The 18,220-nt window shown below is 48.6% G+C and overlaps 1 protein-coding gene across 8 annotated transcripts in view; it reads right to left on the bottom strand.

The window, feature by feature from the left end:
• slc4a7 (solute carrier family 4 member 7) overlaps positions 1 to 18,220 on the bottom strand; it is a 271,390-nt gene that overhangs the window by 116,465 nt on the left and 136,705 nt on the right. For all 8 annotated transcript variants that reach the window (XM_072509348.1, XM_072509347.1, XM_072509344.1 and 5 more), the window contains exon 5: positions 15,878 to 16,038. In XM_072509348.1, the coding sequence (XP_072365449.1) occupies positions 15,878 to 16,038 (161 nt within the window). The remainder of the gene's footprint in view (positions 1 to 15,877; positions 16,039 to 18,220) is intronic.

An 18,220-nucleotide genomic window follows, 5' to 3' on the forward strand; every position in this document is an offset into this window, starting at 1 on the left:
TATCTCTGGGTTGTTGCCCGTGCCACGTGATAGTGAGATGAGGAATAGGGAGAGAGAGCAATTAAACACGTGGCTACAGGGATGGTGCAGGCAGGAGGGATTCAGATTTCTGGATAACTGGGGCTCTTTCTGGGGAAGGTGGGACCTCTACAGACAGGATGGTCTACATCTGAACCCGAGGGGCACAAATATCCTGGGGGGGGGATTTGTTAGTGCTCTTTGGGGGGGTTTAAACTAATGCAGCAGGGGCATGGGAACCTGGATTGTAGTTTTAGGGTAAGGGAGAATGAGAGTATAGAGGTCAGGAGCTCAGATTTGATGTCGCAGGAGGGGGCCAGTGTTCAGGTAGGTGGTTTGAAGTGTGTCTACTTTAATGCCGGGAGTATACGAAATAAGGGAGGGGAACTGGCAGCATGGGTTGGTACCTGGGACTTCGATGTTGTGGCCATTTCGGAGACATGGATAGAGCAGGGACAGGAATGGATGTTGCAGGTTCCGGGGTTTAGGTGTTTTAGTAAGCTCAGAGAAGGAGGCAAAAGAGGGGGAGGTGTGGCGCTGCTAGTCAAGAGCAGTATCACGGTGGCGGAGAGGATGCTAGATGGGGACTCATCTTCCGAGGTAGTATGGGCTGAGGTTAGAAACATGAAAGGAGAGGTCACACTGTTGGGAGTCTTCTATAGGCCTCCAAATAGTTCTAGGGATGTAGAGGAAAGGATGGCGAGGATGATCCTGGATAAGAGCGAAAGTAACAGGGTAGTTATTATGGGAGACTTTAACTTTCCAAATATTGACTGGAAAAGATATAGTTCGAGTACATTAGATGGGTCGTTTTTTGTACAGTGTGTGCAGGAGGGTTTCCTGACACAGTTTGTTGACAGGCCAACAAGAGGCGAGGCCACATTGGATTTGGTTTTGGGTAATGAACCAGGCCAGGTGTTGGGTTTGGAGGTAGGTGAGCACTTTGGGGACAGTGACTACAATTCGGTGACGTTTACGTTAAGGATGGAAAGGGATAAGTATACACCGCAGGGCAAGAGTTATAGCTGGGGGAAGGGAAATTATGATGCCATTAGACGTGACTTGGGGGGGATAAGGTGGAGAAGTAGGCTGCAAGTGTTGGACACACTGGATAAGTGGAGCTTGTTCAAGGATCAGCTACTGCATGTTCTTGATAAGTATGTACCGGTCAGGCAGGGAGGAAGGTGCCGAGCGAGGGAACCGTGGTTTACCAAAGAAGTGGAATCTCTTGTTAAGAGGAAGAAGGAGGCCTATGTGAAGATGAGGTGTGAAGTTTCAGTTGGGGCGATGGATAGTTACAAGGTAGCGAGGAAGGATCTAAAGAGAGAGCTAAGACGAGCAAGGAGGGGACATGAGAAGTATTTGGCAGGAAGGATCAAGGAAAACCCAAAAGCTTTCTATAGGTATGTCAGGAATAAGCGAATGACTAGGGAAAGAGTAGGACCAGTCAAGGACAGGGATGGGAAGTTGTGTGTAGAGTCTGAAGAGATAGGCGAGATACTAAATGAATATTTTTCGTCAGTATTCACTCAGGAAAAAGATAATGTTGTGGAGGAGAATGCTGAGCTCCAGGTAAATAGATTAGATGGCATTGAGGTACGTAGGGAAGAGGTGTTGGCAATTCTGGACAGGCTGAAAATAGATAAGTCCCCGGGACCTGATGGGATTTATCCTAGGATTCTCTGGGAGGCCAGGGAAGAGATTGCTGGACCATTGGCTTTGATTTTTATGTCATCATTGGCTACAGGAATAGTGCCAGAGGACTGGAGGATAGCAAATGTGATCCCTTTGTTCAAAAAGGGGAGCAGAGACAACCCCGGCAACTATAGACCGGTGAGCCTCACGTCTGTAGTGGGTAAAGTCTTGGAGGGGATTATAAGAGACAAGATTTATAATCATCTAGATAGGAATAATATGATCAGGGATAGTCAGCATGGCTTTGTGAATGGTAGGTCATGCCTCACAAACCTTATCGAGTTCTTTGAGAAGGTGACTGAACAGGTAGACGAGGGTAGAGCAGTTGATGTGGTGTATATGGATTTCAGCAAAGCGTTTGACAAGGTTCCCCAGTCGTGCCAAGTTAAGCTTATGAAAGGTTCCCCAGTTCCTGGCCACCTGGATCCCTAAATACCGGAAATCCCTTGTTACCCTCCTCAACGGTAAATCGTCTATTCCCCTGCCCTGTTCCCCGGGGTGCATCACAAACAGTTCACTCTTCCCCATATTCAATTTATATCCTGAAAATTCTCCAAACTCCCCGAGTGTCTGCATTATCTCAGGCATCCCCTCCACTGGGTCCACGACATACAACAAATCATCCGCGTATAATGACACCCGATGCTCTTCTCCTCCTCGAAGTACCCCCTCCACTTCCTAGAGCCCCTCAGCGTTATGGCCAGTGGCTCAATTGCCAACGCAAACAGTAACGGGGACAGGGGACATCCCTGTCTTGTACCCCATATAGTCGGATGTGGTCAGATCGTTGCCTATTTGTAATCACACTTGCCACCGGGGCCCTGTACAGGAGCTGAACCCATCTAATCAACTCCTCTCCAAATCCAAATCTCCTCAGTACTTCCCACAGGTAGTCCCACTCCATTCTATCAAATGCTTTCTCTGCATCCATCGCCACCACTATCTCCGCCTCCCCCTCCGGTGGGGGCATCATTATCACCCCCAACAGCCTCCGTATATTAGCATTCAATTGCCTCCCTTTAACAAACCCCGTTTGATCATCATGCACCACCCCAGGGACACAGTCCTCTATCCTCGTCGCCATCACCTTGGTCAAAAGCTTGGCGTCTACCTCCAAGAGGGAAATAGGCCTGTATGACCTGCACTGCAGCGGGTCTTTGTCTCTTTTCAGGATCAGCGATATCGTCGCCTCCGACATCGTCGGGGGTAGTGTCCCCCTTTCCCTAGCCACATTAAAGGTTCTCGTCAGAAGTGGGGCCAGCAGGTCCACGTATTTCCTATAGAACTCCACCGGGAACCCATCTGGTCCCGGGGCCTTCCCTGCCTGCATGTTCCCAATTCCTTTTACCACCTCCTCCACCTCAATCTGCGCTCCCAGTCCTGTCATCTCCTGTTCCTCAACCTTCGGGAACTCCAGCTGGTCTAGGAAACGCATCATTCCCTCTTTCCCTTCCGGGGGCTGAGCCTTATAGAGCCTCTCGTAAAATACCTTAAACACCCCGTTCACCCTCTCTGCTCCCCGTTCCATCTTTTCCTCCTCCGATCTCTCTCGCCACCCCCCTCTTCCTAAGTTGTTGGGCCAGCAGCCAGCTCGCCTTCTCTCCATATTCATACTGCACTCCCTGTGCCTTCCTCCATTGTGCCTCCGCCTTACCCGTGGTCAACAAGTCAAAGTCCGTGTGCAATCTCAGTCTTTCCCTGTATAGCCCTTCATCTGGAGCCTCCGCATATTGCCTATCCACTCTCAAAATCTCCCTCAACAATCTCTCCCTTTCTTTACCCTCTTGTTTCCCCTTATGGGCCCTTATGGAGATCAGCTCCACTCTAACCACCGCCTTCAGCGCCCCCCCAGACCACTCCCACCTGGACCTCTCCGTCATCATTAATCTCTAGGTACCTTGCAATACATCCCCTCACCCTTACACATACCCCCTCGTCCGCCAACAGTCCCATATCTAATCTCCAGAGTGGGCGCTGTTCCTTTTCCTCTCCTACTTCCAGATCTACCCAATGTGGGGCATGATCTGAAATGGCTATAGCCGAATACTCCGTTCCTGCCACCTTCGGGATCAGCGCCCTTCCCAGGACAAAGAAGTCTATACGGGAGTACACTTTGTGGACATGGGAGAAGAAGGAAAACTCTTTACTCCTTGGCCTAGTAAATCTCCAGGGATCCACTCCTCCCATCTGCTCCATAAAGCCCTTAAGCACTTGGGCCGCTGCCGGCCTCCTCCCGGTCCTAGATCTGGACCGGTCCAGCCCTGGGTCCAGCACCGTGTTGAAGTCCGCCCCCCCCCCACCATTACCAACTTTCCCATCTCCAGGTCCGGGATGCGCCCCAACATACGCTTCATAAAGTTCACGTCATCCCAGTTCAGGGCATATACATTCACCAGCACCACCGCCTCACCTTGCAATCTGCCACTCACCATCACGTATCTACCCCCACTGTCCGCCACTATGGTCTTCGCCTCAAACAATACCCGTTTCTTCACCAGTATTGCCACCCCTCTATTTTCCACATCCAAGCCCAAGTGGAATACCTGTCCCACCCATCCTTTTCTTAATCTGACCTGATCCGCCAGTTTCAGGTGCGTCTCCTGAAGCGTGACCACGTCTGCCTTTAGCTTCTTTAGGTGCACAAGTACCCTTGCCCTCTTAATCGGCCCATTCAACCCGCTCACGTTCCATGTGATCAACCGGGTTGGGGGGCTCTTTACCCCGCCCCCTCCCTCGTCGACTAGCCATCCCCTTTTTTAGACCAGCTCCTCACCCGGTTCCCACGCACCCGCTTATGCCCCCGACGGCGCCCTCCCGTCCCGACCATCCCATCCCGTAACAGCTCCCCCTTCCCCTTAGCAGCAGCAACCCAGTTAACCCCCCTCCGCTAGATCCCTTGCTAGCTTAGTTGCTCCCCCCATATTGCTTCCGGAAGTCAGCAAGCTCTGGCTGACCTCGGCTTCCCCCGTTTATTCTTAGCCTCCCATTATGTGATGCCCCCTCCTTCCTGCGCCCCCGTTGCCCGCCACAATTTCCATAGCGTGGGAACAAAGCCCGCGCTTCCCTCTCGGCCCCGCCCCTGATGGCGCAACTCCCTCTCTCCTTCCCCCTCCCCTTCCCCACCGGCGCCCACATTTCTTCGTGTGTGTCCCCCCTTCGAGGGGAAAGAAAATTTTCCCCCATCTGATTCACAGTCCCTTACCACCACCTCACTACTTCATTTCAAACACACTTTCTCCAATCTAGTCCAACTTCTCCTCTTCAATAAATGTCCACGCCTCTTCTGCCGTCTCAAAGTAGTGGTGTTTACCCTGGTATGTAACCCACAGTCTTGCCGGTTGCAACATTCCGAACTTCACTTTCCTCTTGTGGAGCACCGCCTTGGCCCGATTGAAACTCGCCCTCCTTCTCGCCACCTCCGCACTCCAATCCTGATACACGCGGATCACCGCGTTCTCCCACCTGCTGCTCCGTGTCTTTTTCGCCCATCTCAGGACCATCTCCCTGTCCTTGTAGCGGTGGAACCTCACCACTATGCTCGAGGTATTTCTCCTGCCTTTGGTCTTCTCACGAGGACTCGATACGCTCCCTCCACTTCCAGGAGGCCCGTCGGGGCCTCAGCTCCCATTAAGGTATGAAGCATCGTGCTCACATACGCCCCAACGTCGGCTCCCTCTGCCCCTTCGGGAAGACCCAAGATTCTTAAGTTCTTCCTCCTCGAGCTATTTTCCAGGGCTTCCAGTCTCTCCATACACATCTTATGCAGTGCCTCGTGCGTCTCCGTCTTCACCACCAAGCCCTGTATCTCGTCCTCATTTTCGGCAGCTTTTGCCTTCACTCCACGGAGCTCCATCTCTTGGGTCTTCTGCGCCTCCTTTAACCCCTCAATCGCCTGCAGCATCGGCGACAGCACCTCCTTCTTGAGCTCCTCCACACATCGCCGGAGGAACTCCTGCTGTTCCAGGCCCCATACGAACTGGCCTCCCTCCACCGCCATCTTGCTTCTCACTTCCCTTCTTTGCCGCTGCTCCAGAGGATCCTCCGCAATCTGGCCACTATTATCTCTTCTGTCCATTCACATCCGGGGGGACTCCCTTCTATGTCGCCTCACAGTGGGTTTAGCCTTCGAAAATTGCCGTTGGGGCTCCCGATATGAGCCCAAAAGTCCGTTAAAACGGGAGGTGCCGAAACGTGCGACTTAGCTGGTCATCGCCGCACCCGGAAGTCATCAAAAATAATCTTTGACCAGATGGTTGATAAAGAACAAGAGCAAGGTGGATACCAGTTCAGGAAGGTTGGTCGAATTACCACAGAACGATTCAGAGATAAAGCAGTTGTATTAGAAAGCATATAAAGAAGCAGAATCTGGGTGTACACCGGAGTTGTAAGTGGAGACCTTTACAAATTCAGGCAGATGAGAAATGGACAGAAGTTCACCAAGTGTAATAGAAAGGAGGTTTTGCAGATAACGCATGAGGTTTCATTTAGGTAAGGAAAATTCAAGCAAAAATGCAAAAACATATATCCAGAGGATTGGGATAAAGGAATTCTATTTGCACTATTTGCAATTAGGAATGCACCTAATGGACTTCCGGGTGCGGCGATGACCAGCTAAGTTGCACGTTTCGGCACCTCCCATTGAAACGGACTTTTGGGCTCTTATTAGGAGCCCCAACGGCAATTTTTAACGGCCAAAATCATTGTGCGGTGAGATAGGAGGGAATCCCCCGGATAAATATGGATAAAGGAGAGGATAGCGTCCGGATTGCAGTGGATCCACTGGAGCAGCGGCAAGGAAGGGAAGCTCGAAGCAAGATGGCGTTGGAAGGTGGCTGTTTGGTATGGGGCCCGGAGCAACAAGAGTTCCTGCGGCGCTGTGTGGAAGAGCTGAAGAAGGAGGTGTTGGCCCCAATGCTACAGGCGATTGAAAGGCTAAAGGAGGCGCAGAGGACCCAGGAGTTGGAGCTTCAGGTCGTGAAGGCAAAGGCTGTGGAGAATGAGGATGAAATACAGGGCCTGGTGGTAAGGACAGAGACGCACGAGGCACAGCACAAAAGCTGTGTGCAGAGGTTGGAAGCCCTGGAGAATAACTCGAGGAGGAAGAATTTAAGAGTCTTGGGTCTTCCCGAAGGCACAGAGGGGGCGGACGTCGGGGCATATGTGAGCACGATGCTTCACTCGCTAATGGGATCGGAGGCCCCGACGGGCCCTTTGGTGGTGGAGGGAGCTTATCGAGTTCTGGCGCGAAGACCAAAGGCAGGAGAAATACCTCAAGCCATAGTGGTGAGGTTTCACCGCTACAATGACAGAGAGATGGTTCTAAGATGGGCGAAGAAAACTCGGAGCTGCAGGTGGGAAAACGCGGTGATCCGCGTGTACCAGGATTGGAGTGTGGAGGTGGCGAGAAGGAGGGCAAGTTTCAACCGGGCCAAGGCGGTGCTCCACAAAAAGGTTAAATTTGGAATGTTGCAGCCGGTGAGACTGTGGGTCACACACCAAGGGAAGCACCACTACTTTGAGACGGCAGAAGAGGCGTGGACATTCATTGTGGACGAGAAACTGGAATAGTCTGGCGAGAGAAAAAGCTTCTGTAATAAAGTGGTGGGGTGATTATGTGGGACGAGGAAGGGGGGGGGGACTTTTTCAATTTTGTAACTTTTCTCTTTTCGCCTCGTGTTGGGGGGGGGGGGGAAAGAGTATGGGGAACTGTGGGCGCCGGTGGGAAGGAAAGGGGAAGGAGAAGGGAACTGCGCCATCAGGGGCGGGGCCGAGTGGGAAACGCGGGCTCTGCTCCCGCGCTATGGTAATTGTGGAGGGAACAGGGACGCAGGAAGGAGGGGGCCTCGCACAATGAGGGGCCGAGGACAAACGGGGGAAGCTGAGGTAAGCCAGAGTTTGCTGACTTCTGGGAGCAACATGGGGGGTGCAACTACGCTAGAAAGGGATCTAGCGGAGGGGGGGGGGGGGGGGGGGAGTTAACTGGGTTGCTGCTGCTAAGGGGAAGGGGGAGCTGTTATGGGGCTGGGTGGTCGGGACGGGAGAGCACCGTCGGTGGGATATACGGGTACGTGGGAACCGGGTGAGGAGCTGGGTTAGAAAAGGGGATGGCTAGTCGACATGGGGGGGGGGGGGTAAAGAGCCCCCCAACCCGGTTGATCACGTGGAACGTGAGAGGGCTGAATGGGCCGATTAAAAGGGCACGGGTACTCGCACACCTAAAGAACTTAAAGGCAGATGTGGTCATGTTGCAGGAGACGCACCTGAAACTGGCAGATCAGGTCAGACTACGTAAAGGATGGGTGGGGCAGGTGTTCCATTCGGGCTTAGATGCGAAGAATAGGGGGGGTGGCTATTCTAGTGGGGAAACGCGTACTGTTTGAGGCAAAGACCATAGTGGCGGACAGTGGGGGTAGATACGTGATGGTGAGTGGCAGATTGCAAGGGGGGGTGGTGGTTCTGGTGAACGTATACGCCCCGAACTGGGATGATGTAAACTTCATGAAGCGTATGCTGGGGCGTATCCCGGACCTGGAGGCGGGAAAGCTGGTAATGGGGGGAGACTTCAATACGGTGCTTGATCCAGGGCTGGACCGGTCTAGGTCTAAGACCGGGAGGAGGCCGGCAGCGGCCAAGGTGCTTAAGGACTTCATGGAGCAGATGGGAGGAGTAGACCCCTGGAGATTTATTAGGCCTAGGAGTAAGGAGTTTTCATTTTTCCCCCATGTTCACAAGGTGTATTCACGGATAGACTTTTTTGTCCTGGGAAGGGCACTGATTCCGAAGGTGGCCATAGCCATTTCGGACCACGCTCCACGATGGGTAGATCTGGAGGTAGGAGAGGAAAAGGACCAGCACCCACCCTGGAGATTGGATATGGGCTTATTGGCGGATGAGGGGGTATGTTTAAGGGTGAGGGGGTGTATTGAAAGGTACTTGGAGCTTAATGACAATGGAAAGGTTCACGTGGGAGTGGTCTGGGAGGCGTTGAAGGCGGTGGTCAGAGGGGAACTGATATCCATAAGGGCCCATAAAGGGAAGCAAGAGAGCAAAGAAAGGGAGCGACTGTTGAGAGAACTTCTGAGGGTAGACAGGCAATATGCAGAGGCTCCGGAGGAGGGACTGTACAGGGAAAGACAAAGGCTACATATGGAATTTGACTTGCTGACCACGGGCAAGGCAGAAGCACAGTGGAGGAGGGCACAGGGAGTACAGTATGAGTATGGAGAGAAGGCGAGCCGGTTACTGGCCCAACAACTGAGGAAGAGGGGAGCGGCGAGGGAGATAGGTGGGGTGAGGGATGAGGAAGGTGAGATGGAACGGAGAGCGGAGAGGGTGAACAGGGTGTTTAAGGCATTCTACGAGAGGCTGTATAAGGCTCAGCCCCCGGAAGGGAAGGAGAGAATGATGCATTTCTAGATCGGCTGGAATTCCCGAAGGTGGAGGAGCAGGAGAGGGCGGGACTGGGAGCACGGATTGAGGTGGAGGAGGTGGTAAAGGGGATTGGGAGCATGCAGGCGGGGAAGGCCCCGGGACCGGATGGGTTCCCGGTGGAATTTTATAGGAAATACATGGACCTACTGGCCCCGCTTTTGACGAGAACCTTTAATGAGGCCAGGGAAAGGGGGAATTTGCCCCCGACTGTCGGAGGCGACGATATCGTTACTCTTAAAGAAGGAAAAAGACCCGCTGCAGTGCGGGTCTTACAGGCCTATTTCCCTCCTGAACGTGGATGCTGAGCTCCTGGCCAAGGTGATGGCGACAAGGATAGAGGATTGTGTCCCGGGGGTGGTCCACGAGGATCAAACTGGGTTTGTTAAGGGGAGACAGCTGAACACGAATATACGGAGGCTGCTAGGGGTGATGATGATGCCCCCGCCTGAGGGGGAGGCGGAGATAGTGGTGGCGATGGACGCTGAGAAAGCATTTGACAGAGTGGAGTGGGACTACCTATGGGAAGTGTTGAAGAGATTTGGTTTTGGAGAGGGGTTTATTGGATGGGTACAGCTGCTATATCGGGCCCCGGTGGCAAGTGTGATCACGAACAGGCAGAGGTCCGACAACTTCCGTCTTTATAGAGGGATAAGACAGGGGTGTCCCCCGTCTCCGTTACTGTTTGCATTGGCAATTGAGCCGCTGGCCATAGCACTGAGGGGCACTAGGAAGTGGAGGGGAGTACTCAGGGGAGGAGAAGAACACCGGGTATCATCGTATGCAGATGATCTATTGCTGTATGTTGCGGACCCAGTGGAGGGGATGCCTGAGATAATGTGGACACTCAGGGAGTTTGGGGAATTTTCGGGGTACAAATTGAATATGGGGACGAGTGAGTTGTTTGTGGTGCATCCGGGGGAGCAGAGCAGGGGAATAGATGATTTACCGCTGAGGAGGGTAACAAGAGATTTCCGGTACTTAGGGATCCAGATAGCCAGGAACTGGGGAACCCCACATAGGCTTAATTTAACACGATTGGTGGAACAGATGGAGAAGGATTTTAAGAGATGGGACATGGTGTCTCTGTCACTGGTGGGCAGGGTGCAGGTGGTCAAAATGGTAGTCCTCCCGAGATTTCTTTTCGTGTTCCAGTGCCTCCCGGTGATGGTGACGAGGGCTTTTTTCAAAAAAATTGAGAAGAGTGTTGTGAGCTTTGTGTGGGCTGGGAAGATCCCGAGAGTGAGGAGGGTTTTTTTGCAGCGTAGCAGGGATAGGGGGGGACTGGCACTGCCGAACTTAAGTGATTATTATTGGGCCGCCAATATCTCAATGGTGTGTAAGTGGATGGGAGAAGGGGAGGGAGCGGCGTGGAAGAGACTGGAAATGGCGTCCTGTAAAGGAACCAGCCTACAAGCATTGGCGACGGCGCCGTTGCCGTTCTCCCCGAAGAAATACACCACAAGTCCAGTGGTGGTGGCAACGCTGAAAATTTGGGGGCAGTGGAGATGGCATAAGGGAATGACGGGTGCCTCGGTGCGGTCCCCGATAAGGAATAATCATAGGTTTGTCCCGGGGAGAATAAATGGGGGATTTAGAACATGGCAGAGAGCAGGGATTGTGCAACTGAGGGATCTGTTCCTAGACGGGACGTTTGCGAGTCTGGGAGCGCTGACGGAAAAATACGGGTTTCCCCAGGGGAATGCATTTCGGTACATGCAACTGAGGGCTTTTGTGAGGCAACAGGTGAGGGAATTTCCGCAGCTCCTGACGCAGGAGATTCAGGATAGAGTGATTTCGGGACATGGGTGGGGGATGGTAGGGTGTCAGATATATACAGGGAAATGAGAGACGAGGGGGAGATCATGGTGGATGAGCTGAAGGGAAAATGGGAAGAAGAGCTGGGGGAAGAGATCGAAGAGAGGCTGTGGGCAGATGCCCTACGCAGGGTAAACTCTTCGTCCTCGTGTGCCAGGCTTAGCCTGATACAATTCAAGGTCTTGCACAGGGCGCACATGACCGGAGCAAGGCTCAGTAAATTTTTTGGGGTAAAGGATAGGTGCGGGAGATGCGCGAGAAGCCCAGCGAACCACACCCACATGGTTTGGTCATGCTCGGCACTGCATGGGTTCTGGGTGGGGGTGGCAAATGTGCTTTCGAAGGTGGTGGGGGTCCGGGTCGAGCCAAACTGGGGGTTGGCTATAGAACATACAGTGCAGAAGGAGGCCATTTGGCCCATCGTGGCGACACAGAATTATGCCAAGCAATTTAAGATGGCAGTTGATGAGAATGATGTGGGCATTGAATGCTGCACTGTTACACGAGGATTACGACAGGATAGAAAGACTTGTTGGGTTATTTTTCCAAAAATGGGCCTCCGGTGGCGGTATGCAGGGGTAGGACGTACACGAGGGGGCTCCCGTCATGCCACTGCACTTTTAGCCCTTTTCACCTACAGTTTCTGGGGGTATTTTTATTTAAAAACTCACTTGATTAGTGGAATAACGTGCCCACATAGGGGAAATGCCCAGAAGGATCAGGAGGAAGAAGCTTCAAGGCTCGTCGCTGGAGAAAATGGGGGAGGCATTTTGTGACTCCGGCCATTCTCACAGTCGAGATGTGGAGGAAAAGCTTGAGAAGCAATGAAGGAAAAGGCCCTGCCTCCCATTCGGTTGCTGTTGGAGAAGACCAAAGAGACTGTGAAAGTGCATGGCGTTGCAGTACAAGGCATGGAGGTGGCTCTTTTGAGGCATAGTGACCAGATAGTTTGCTGATGGTGACTGCAAATTTTTCTTTGTTTTGTCTTGCTAGTGGGTTTGGCGGCCATCTTGGGTGGGCCTGGTGACTGTACCTTCTATGTAAGTGTTGAATAATCCCTCTTGGTGGAAATGGCTGACTCCAGATCGAGGGGGTGTGGAAATCCCCCAATTCAATGGTCACCTGGAATGAAAGGGTGTTGAATGGCCCAGTGAAAGGGTTGTGCATATTTTCTCACCGTAAAAGTTTGGATGCTGATGTGGTATTTTTGCAGGAGACTCACTTGCAGATCAGAGACCAGACAAGATTGAGGAAAGGGTGGGCGGGTCAAGTTTTTCATTTGGCTTTGATGGTAGGGCCCAGGGTGTGGCAATTGTAAACAATAAAAGGATTCAATTTTCTGCCACTAAGATCTTGCCAGACCCTAATGGGTATTCTGCGATTGCAATTTCAGATCATGCCCCACATTTTGTGGATTTGGTACTAGAATCCGGTCCCTCCCAATGCCATAGAGATTGGATACGGTGTCATTAGCGGACAAAACATTTGCAAATGCACATCCACCGCTACTAGGAAATACATTAAATTAAATAAGAGTGAGTTTATCTCACCTTCTATGTTGCGGAAAGCCCTTAAAGTGTTTATCAGAGTGGAAATAATTTCTTACAAAGCACATTTGGAAAGGACTGCGGGGGTGGAGCGGCAGAGGCTGGTGGACTCCATCCTTGAGGTGGACCATCAGTACTCACTTGCCCCATCCCCAAAATTGTTTGCAAGCAGGAAAAAGCTGCAGGCACTATTTGAATTACTATCAACAGGTAGGGCGGTGAGCCAGCTGCGACGTTGAGGGGGTATTTTATGTACACGGGTATAAGGCCAGTAGCCTGTTAGCTCATCAGCTGAGGCAGCAGGCAGCTTCCCAGGAGATTGCGCAGATAAGGGACTCGAGTGGCAGTTAGGTTACTGCCCTACTCAAGGTCAATGTGGCTTTTAAAGCATTTTATTGGGATCTTTATAGATCGGAGCCCTGGGTGGAGAGTTTGGCCATGCTGGAGTTTTTAAACCTGGACAGGGTTCAGGTTATAAAATGAATGTCCACCCGAGGTTTCTATTTCTTTTTAAGTGTCTCTCCATTTTCCTCCCCAAGTCCTTCTTTGTCAGAGTTAACGAATTAGTGTCCTCTTTCATTCGGGTGGTTTAGGTCCCAAGGATCTATACGACGTTCTTCCAGAGAGATAGACAGTCAGGTGGTCTAGCTTTATGCAATTTCTTGTTTTATCATTGGGCAGCCAATATTGAAAACTTAATGGGGTGGCTTAGTGATCAGAGTTCCGTGTGGGGGCAAATGGAGGCAGGTTCTTGTAGGGGTTCTAGCCGGGGTGCTTTAGTAACTGCCTCGCTGCCGTTCTCTCCTGCAAGATTTTCTTAGAATCCGGTAGTGATTTTGATTCTAAGAATCTGGAAGCAATTCAGACAGGATTTTAAATTTAGCTCCATGTCTTTGTTGGTCCCTATCTGCAATAATCACTTATTTTTGCCAGTGGGTTTAGGCTTGATGTTTAGGCCATTGAGGGAGAAGGATTTGGAGACTTGTTTGTGGAGGAAAGGTTGCCAGCTTTGAGGAGCAGTCGGAAAAAATTCAACTCCCTAGTTCCAATCTGTTTAAATATTTTCAGATTCACGAGTTTGGAGTAAGGCATTTCCTTCTTTTCTTTGCCAGCAGCAGCCTCGCTGTTGAAGGGAATGTTATCTTTGGCTGGGTCTGGCAAGGGGAGTGTTTTGTGTATTTACAGACAGATCTTGTCAGTGGAGTCAGCTCCACTGAATGAGGTAAAGATGAAATGGGAGAGTGGGTGCTATTCTGGGTGAGATGATGTGGAGTGAGGCTTTTTGCAGGGTTCACTCTGTATCCTCTTGTGCTCGGCTTAGTTTGATCCAATTCAAGGTGGTGCACAGGGCTTATCTGACCAAGGTGGAAGATGAGGGTTTTTTTCTGGGGTGAAGGACAGGTGTGAGCGGTATTCTGAGAGGCCAGCTAACCACACTCGTGTTCTGGTCTTTTTCCAAGTTAGAAAGCTTTTGGGCCTCTTTCTTCAGCACCATGTCAGAGATACTTAAAGTCGAACCTAACCATGTCCGCTGGTGGCCATTTTCGGGGTGTCAGACCTGCTGGTGCTGCAGATGGAGGTGAGGCGGATGTCTTCACTTCCCAGAGGAGAGTTCAGCTTGGGTGAAAGTCTCCTACTCAGTCCAGTGCTTCGGCCTGGCTGGGTGATCTCATGTCATTCCTATATTTGGAGGTCAGGTACACCATTAGGGGGTCGGTAGAAGGGCTCTATCTAAGATGGCGGCCATTAATTTCCTTTTTTAAGGAGTTAGTCACCGTCACCAGTTAGTCACCAGTTGTTACGGGGGTTTTGTTTAATGTTAGGGGAGCTTACTTTAGTTGTGTTCTCGATTGTTGATAAATGTTCTTCCCGCATTGTAACTTGAAACAACTGTTTTATATTATTCTATTTATAATGAAAACGTTTTCAATTTAAAAAAAATTTTTTTTTAATTCCCAAAAATGAAATATTCATCAAAGCAAATATTCGACCATCAAGAAGAGACATTCAGTTCGGTATTGGCGGTGCAACATTTTGACACTATATTGCCAACAAGTCATCAGAGACAATTGATTATACAGACCATAATCCATTGAAGTTTTTGGAGAAGTTTCAAAATCAAAATGCAAGACTATTTAGATGCAGTTCATTGTGTCAACCATTTGACTCGAAAATTGTACATGTAGCAGGAAGAGAAAACGTGATTGCAGATGAGGTCACGACTTTGAGATAGAAGAAAGGTGGAACGTTCAAAGTTGAAAAAGATGGAAATGCTAATTGTTTAAATTTGCACGTCTAAATATAAAGATACGTATCTTGTAGAGTACTAGTAATGCTTAAAGTTCAAAAGGCTTTGAGAAAATGAAGCCATATTGCTGGTTCTTTTTTTTAATATAAAAAAGTGTGGTGAATGTAGGACATTTTTATAACCATTGTGTTGTATATCTGTTGCAGTAATGTTATTAAAAGAACTTAGGTTAAGGTATCCAGATTATATGTCTGCTAACGATATGATTAATGAGTTAACAGCTAGGCAGGCTGTGATGTTACTTGGGTCTGTTTTTGGATTCATTTTGAGCCCTGCTCAGTGGCTATTGTTTTTGGTTTCATTTTTAGAGCTTTGCTCTAGTTTCTCAGACTGACTTCTGAAAGCTTCTCTCCCAAGGACTTTGTGAATAAATCTGTAAGCCACTGAGTGATAACTTTATTAAAAAGTGGCAGTTGACCGGTGTATGGATTTTGTTTAATTTAAAGTTTAAAAGTAGGTGAGGAAGTAACCTTTTTTTATTTTATTTACTGTCAATGAAAAGCTTGGATGTTAATGAATTAATTCTGTGTTAAACATAAAGTTTGCTCACAGGTTACAAATTGAAAAATTGTTGGGGTGTCTTCCGGTTTCCTAATATAAATTGGGTCTGGTCCGGATATCATAATATTTGTAATTGTTGAAATCCTGATATCGAGTGAACTATTTGATTGAGAATGGACATAAATGAGAACATAAAATAATCATAATGCTTTTAAGATAACTATGTTTTGACATCACAAACAATGATCACAATTTAATCTGAAAGTTCCAAATTGATTAAACACAAGCAACTTATTCAATACATTGTAAAATTCATCCATAATTAAGTAGTCCGACCTTCCTTTATGAGAAGGGTTTCAATCATACTGGCCTTGCTAGGCAGCCCTGGTATATTCAATTCAAAGTTTTCACAAAAAAGTACAAGATATCATCTTATTATGAATACAATATTCATAATAAGAAAACCAAATTTTAGGTTACCAGTAGTTTTCGAAAGAATTATGCTATAATATCTATAAAAGCAGCAATTGCGATCAAACAGCGTCTATGATTACGTACAAACCTGCTATTTCCTCTGTGGTGTTAGCTCTCATATCCAGCATGACTGTTCCATTCAGTATGCAGCTTCTCAACTCAAACAAACTATGTAAAGAGAGGGTAGCCACATACGGTTTGCTCCATCGCTCCCCCCCATCTTCCACATCCTCCTCAAACTTCAGCCATCTGAAATGAGAAGCAGATGAAATGTTTAGTATCAACTATTTTGATGTCCAACACCAGATCCATTTGTGTATTGCCCTCTGTAATTGTCTCTCCGGCACCCAAATGTATATGTACCTCCCCAGTTTCCACCCCCCCCCCCAAACAGATGCCTACTTCTGTGCTAAATATAATATTGCCAATTGTACAGAGTTGTTGCTGTTGAGCTGCTGCATAATACCCTACCAGTTATTTTATTTATTTTTGGTATGTTTGTGTGTGCTCTACCCAATAAAAAACATTTGTAAAATAAAACTTTTGATGTCATTATGACATGAAAAGAAGGCACTTAAAGAACTATTGGATGGTTTGAATACTTACTCTAAAGACTAACTGATAATTAAAACAGCTTATAATTCAAATCTGAATGAATTAGATCAGCTGGAGTCAATCTTAGACAGTATAATAGATTTCAATGAGCAATGGAGGAGCCTCAATCCTTGCACTTGTCCAACAGTTTTGATGTTCATGCAGCCTGTGTGGATGAGAAGGGCTTGCAGAGAGAATCAGAAAATTGGCCACAGCACTGCTGTACAAGGGATCATTCAGTTGGAGGAAGGGGTGGAGTAAAAGGGAATGTAGTTTTAGTAGGGGGTTAAATACATCACCTTATGGCTGGAGAGGAGCTTGGAGTTGGAGGGGAAGAATCCAATTATCTTGGTCCATATGTCACTACATAGCAAAACCTCTTTCTTAGTCCTATCCAGAGGACTATGAACAATTAGGAGCTAAATTAAAAGGCAGAACCACAAAGGTTAAAAAAATCTCTGCATTGCTATCTGAACCACAAGCAAATTGGCATAGAGTAACTAAGATCAGAGATTTGAATGTATAACTCAAAGGTTGGAGTGAAATTAGTTCTGATTCACGGAGCACTGGCACCTACACTGGGGAAAGAGAGAGCTGTACCATTAAAGTGGGGTTCACTCATGCATTGGAACCATTGCACTGGCAAATCATATAACTAGGCCTGTACAGAAGGTCCTACGCTTAATACTGGGTAGTGGTGAGGGGAAATTTGCAAAGTTATAGAAAGAACAAAGCAGTAGTGTAAGGTCGCAATAGTGGTAATGATAACCAGAAGACATGGAGCATACAAATATAAATGAGTTCACCAGAAATAGGTCATTGTAAGGAAAAATGGTAAAGATCCAAAGTTAAAAACTCTATCCGAATGCTCATAGAATTTGTAACCAGATGGAGGAATTGATTGCAGAAATAAATGAATCTGACAGCCATTGTCACAAGATGACCAAGATTGGGTTCTGAATATTCAAGGACAATTGACATTTCGGAAGGACAGGGAAAAAGGAAAAGGAGATAGTGAAACACTGCTGACAAAAGATAAGATCAAGATAATAGTGAGAAATTAACTTGGTTCAAAAGATCAAGATGTGGAATCAGTTCGGGTGGAGATAAGAAATAGTAAGGGAAGTTACTGATAAAAGTAGCTTGTGACGCCCAAACGTAGCTACACTATACATAGAACATACAGTGCAGAAGGAGGCCATTCGGCCCATCGTGTCTGCACCAACCCACATTAAGCCCGCACTGCCACCCTATCCCCGTACCCCAATAACCCCTCCTAACCTTTTTGGACATTAAAGGCAATTTAGCATGGCCAATCCACCTAACCTGCACGCCTTTGGACTGTGGGAGGAAACCAGAGCACCCGGAGGAAACCCACGCAGACACAGGGAGAACATGCAGACTCCGCCAGACAGTGACCCAAGCCGGGAATTGAACCTGGGACCCTGGCGCTGTGAAGCCACAATGCTAGCCACTTGTGCTACTGTGCTGCCCACATGAGCTCAAGTTCAAAAGAGCATCTTCAGGATAGTTTCTTGGAACAATGCTTTCCAGAACTAAGCAGGGAGCAAACTAATTAGTTCTGCGTAATATGACAGGATTAATTAAAGACCTCATTGTCAAAGATACTCTAGGCAAGGGAGATTATAACACGCTAAATTTCACATTCAGTTTGTGGACAAGAATTTTAGGTCTAAAACAGTGGCTTAAACTATACTTACACAAGAGTATTAAGACGGAGCTGGCTAAAGTGGACAGGGAAAATGGTATAAAATGTAATATGGTAGAGAAACAGTGGCAGACATTCAAGTAGATATTCCATAACTCTCCAGAAATA

The sequence above is a fragment of the Scyliorhinus torazame genome, chromosome 6, assembly GCF_047496885.1.
Source record: "Scyliorhinus torazame isolate Kashiwa2021f chromosome 6, sScyTor2.1, whole genome shotgun sequence".
Classification (NCBI taxonomy): domain Eukaryota; kingdom Metazoa; phylum Chordata; class Chondrichthyes; order Carcharhiniformes; family Scyliorhinidae; genus Scyliorhinus; species Scyliorhinus torazame.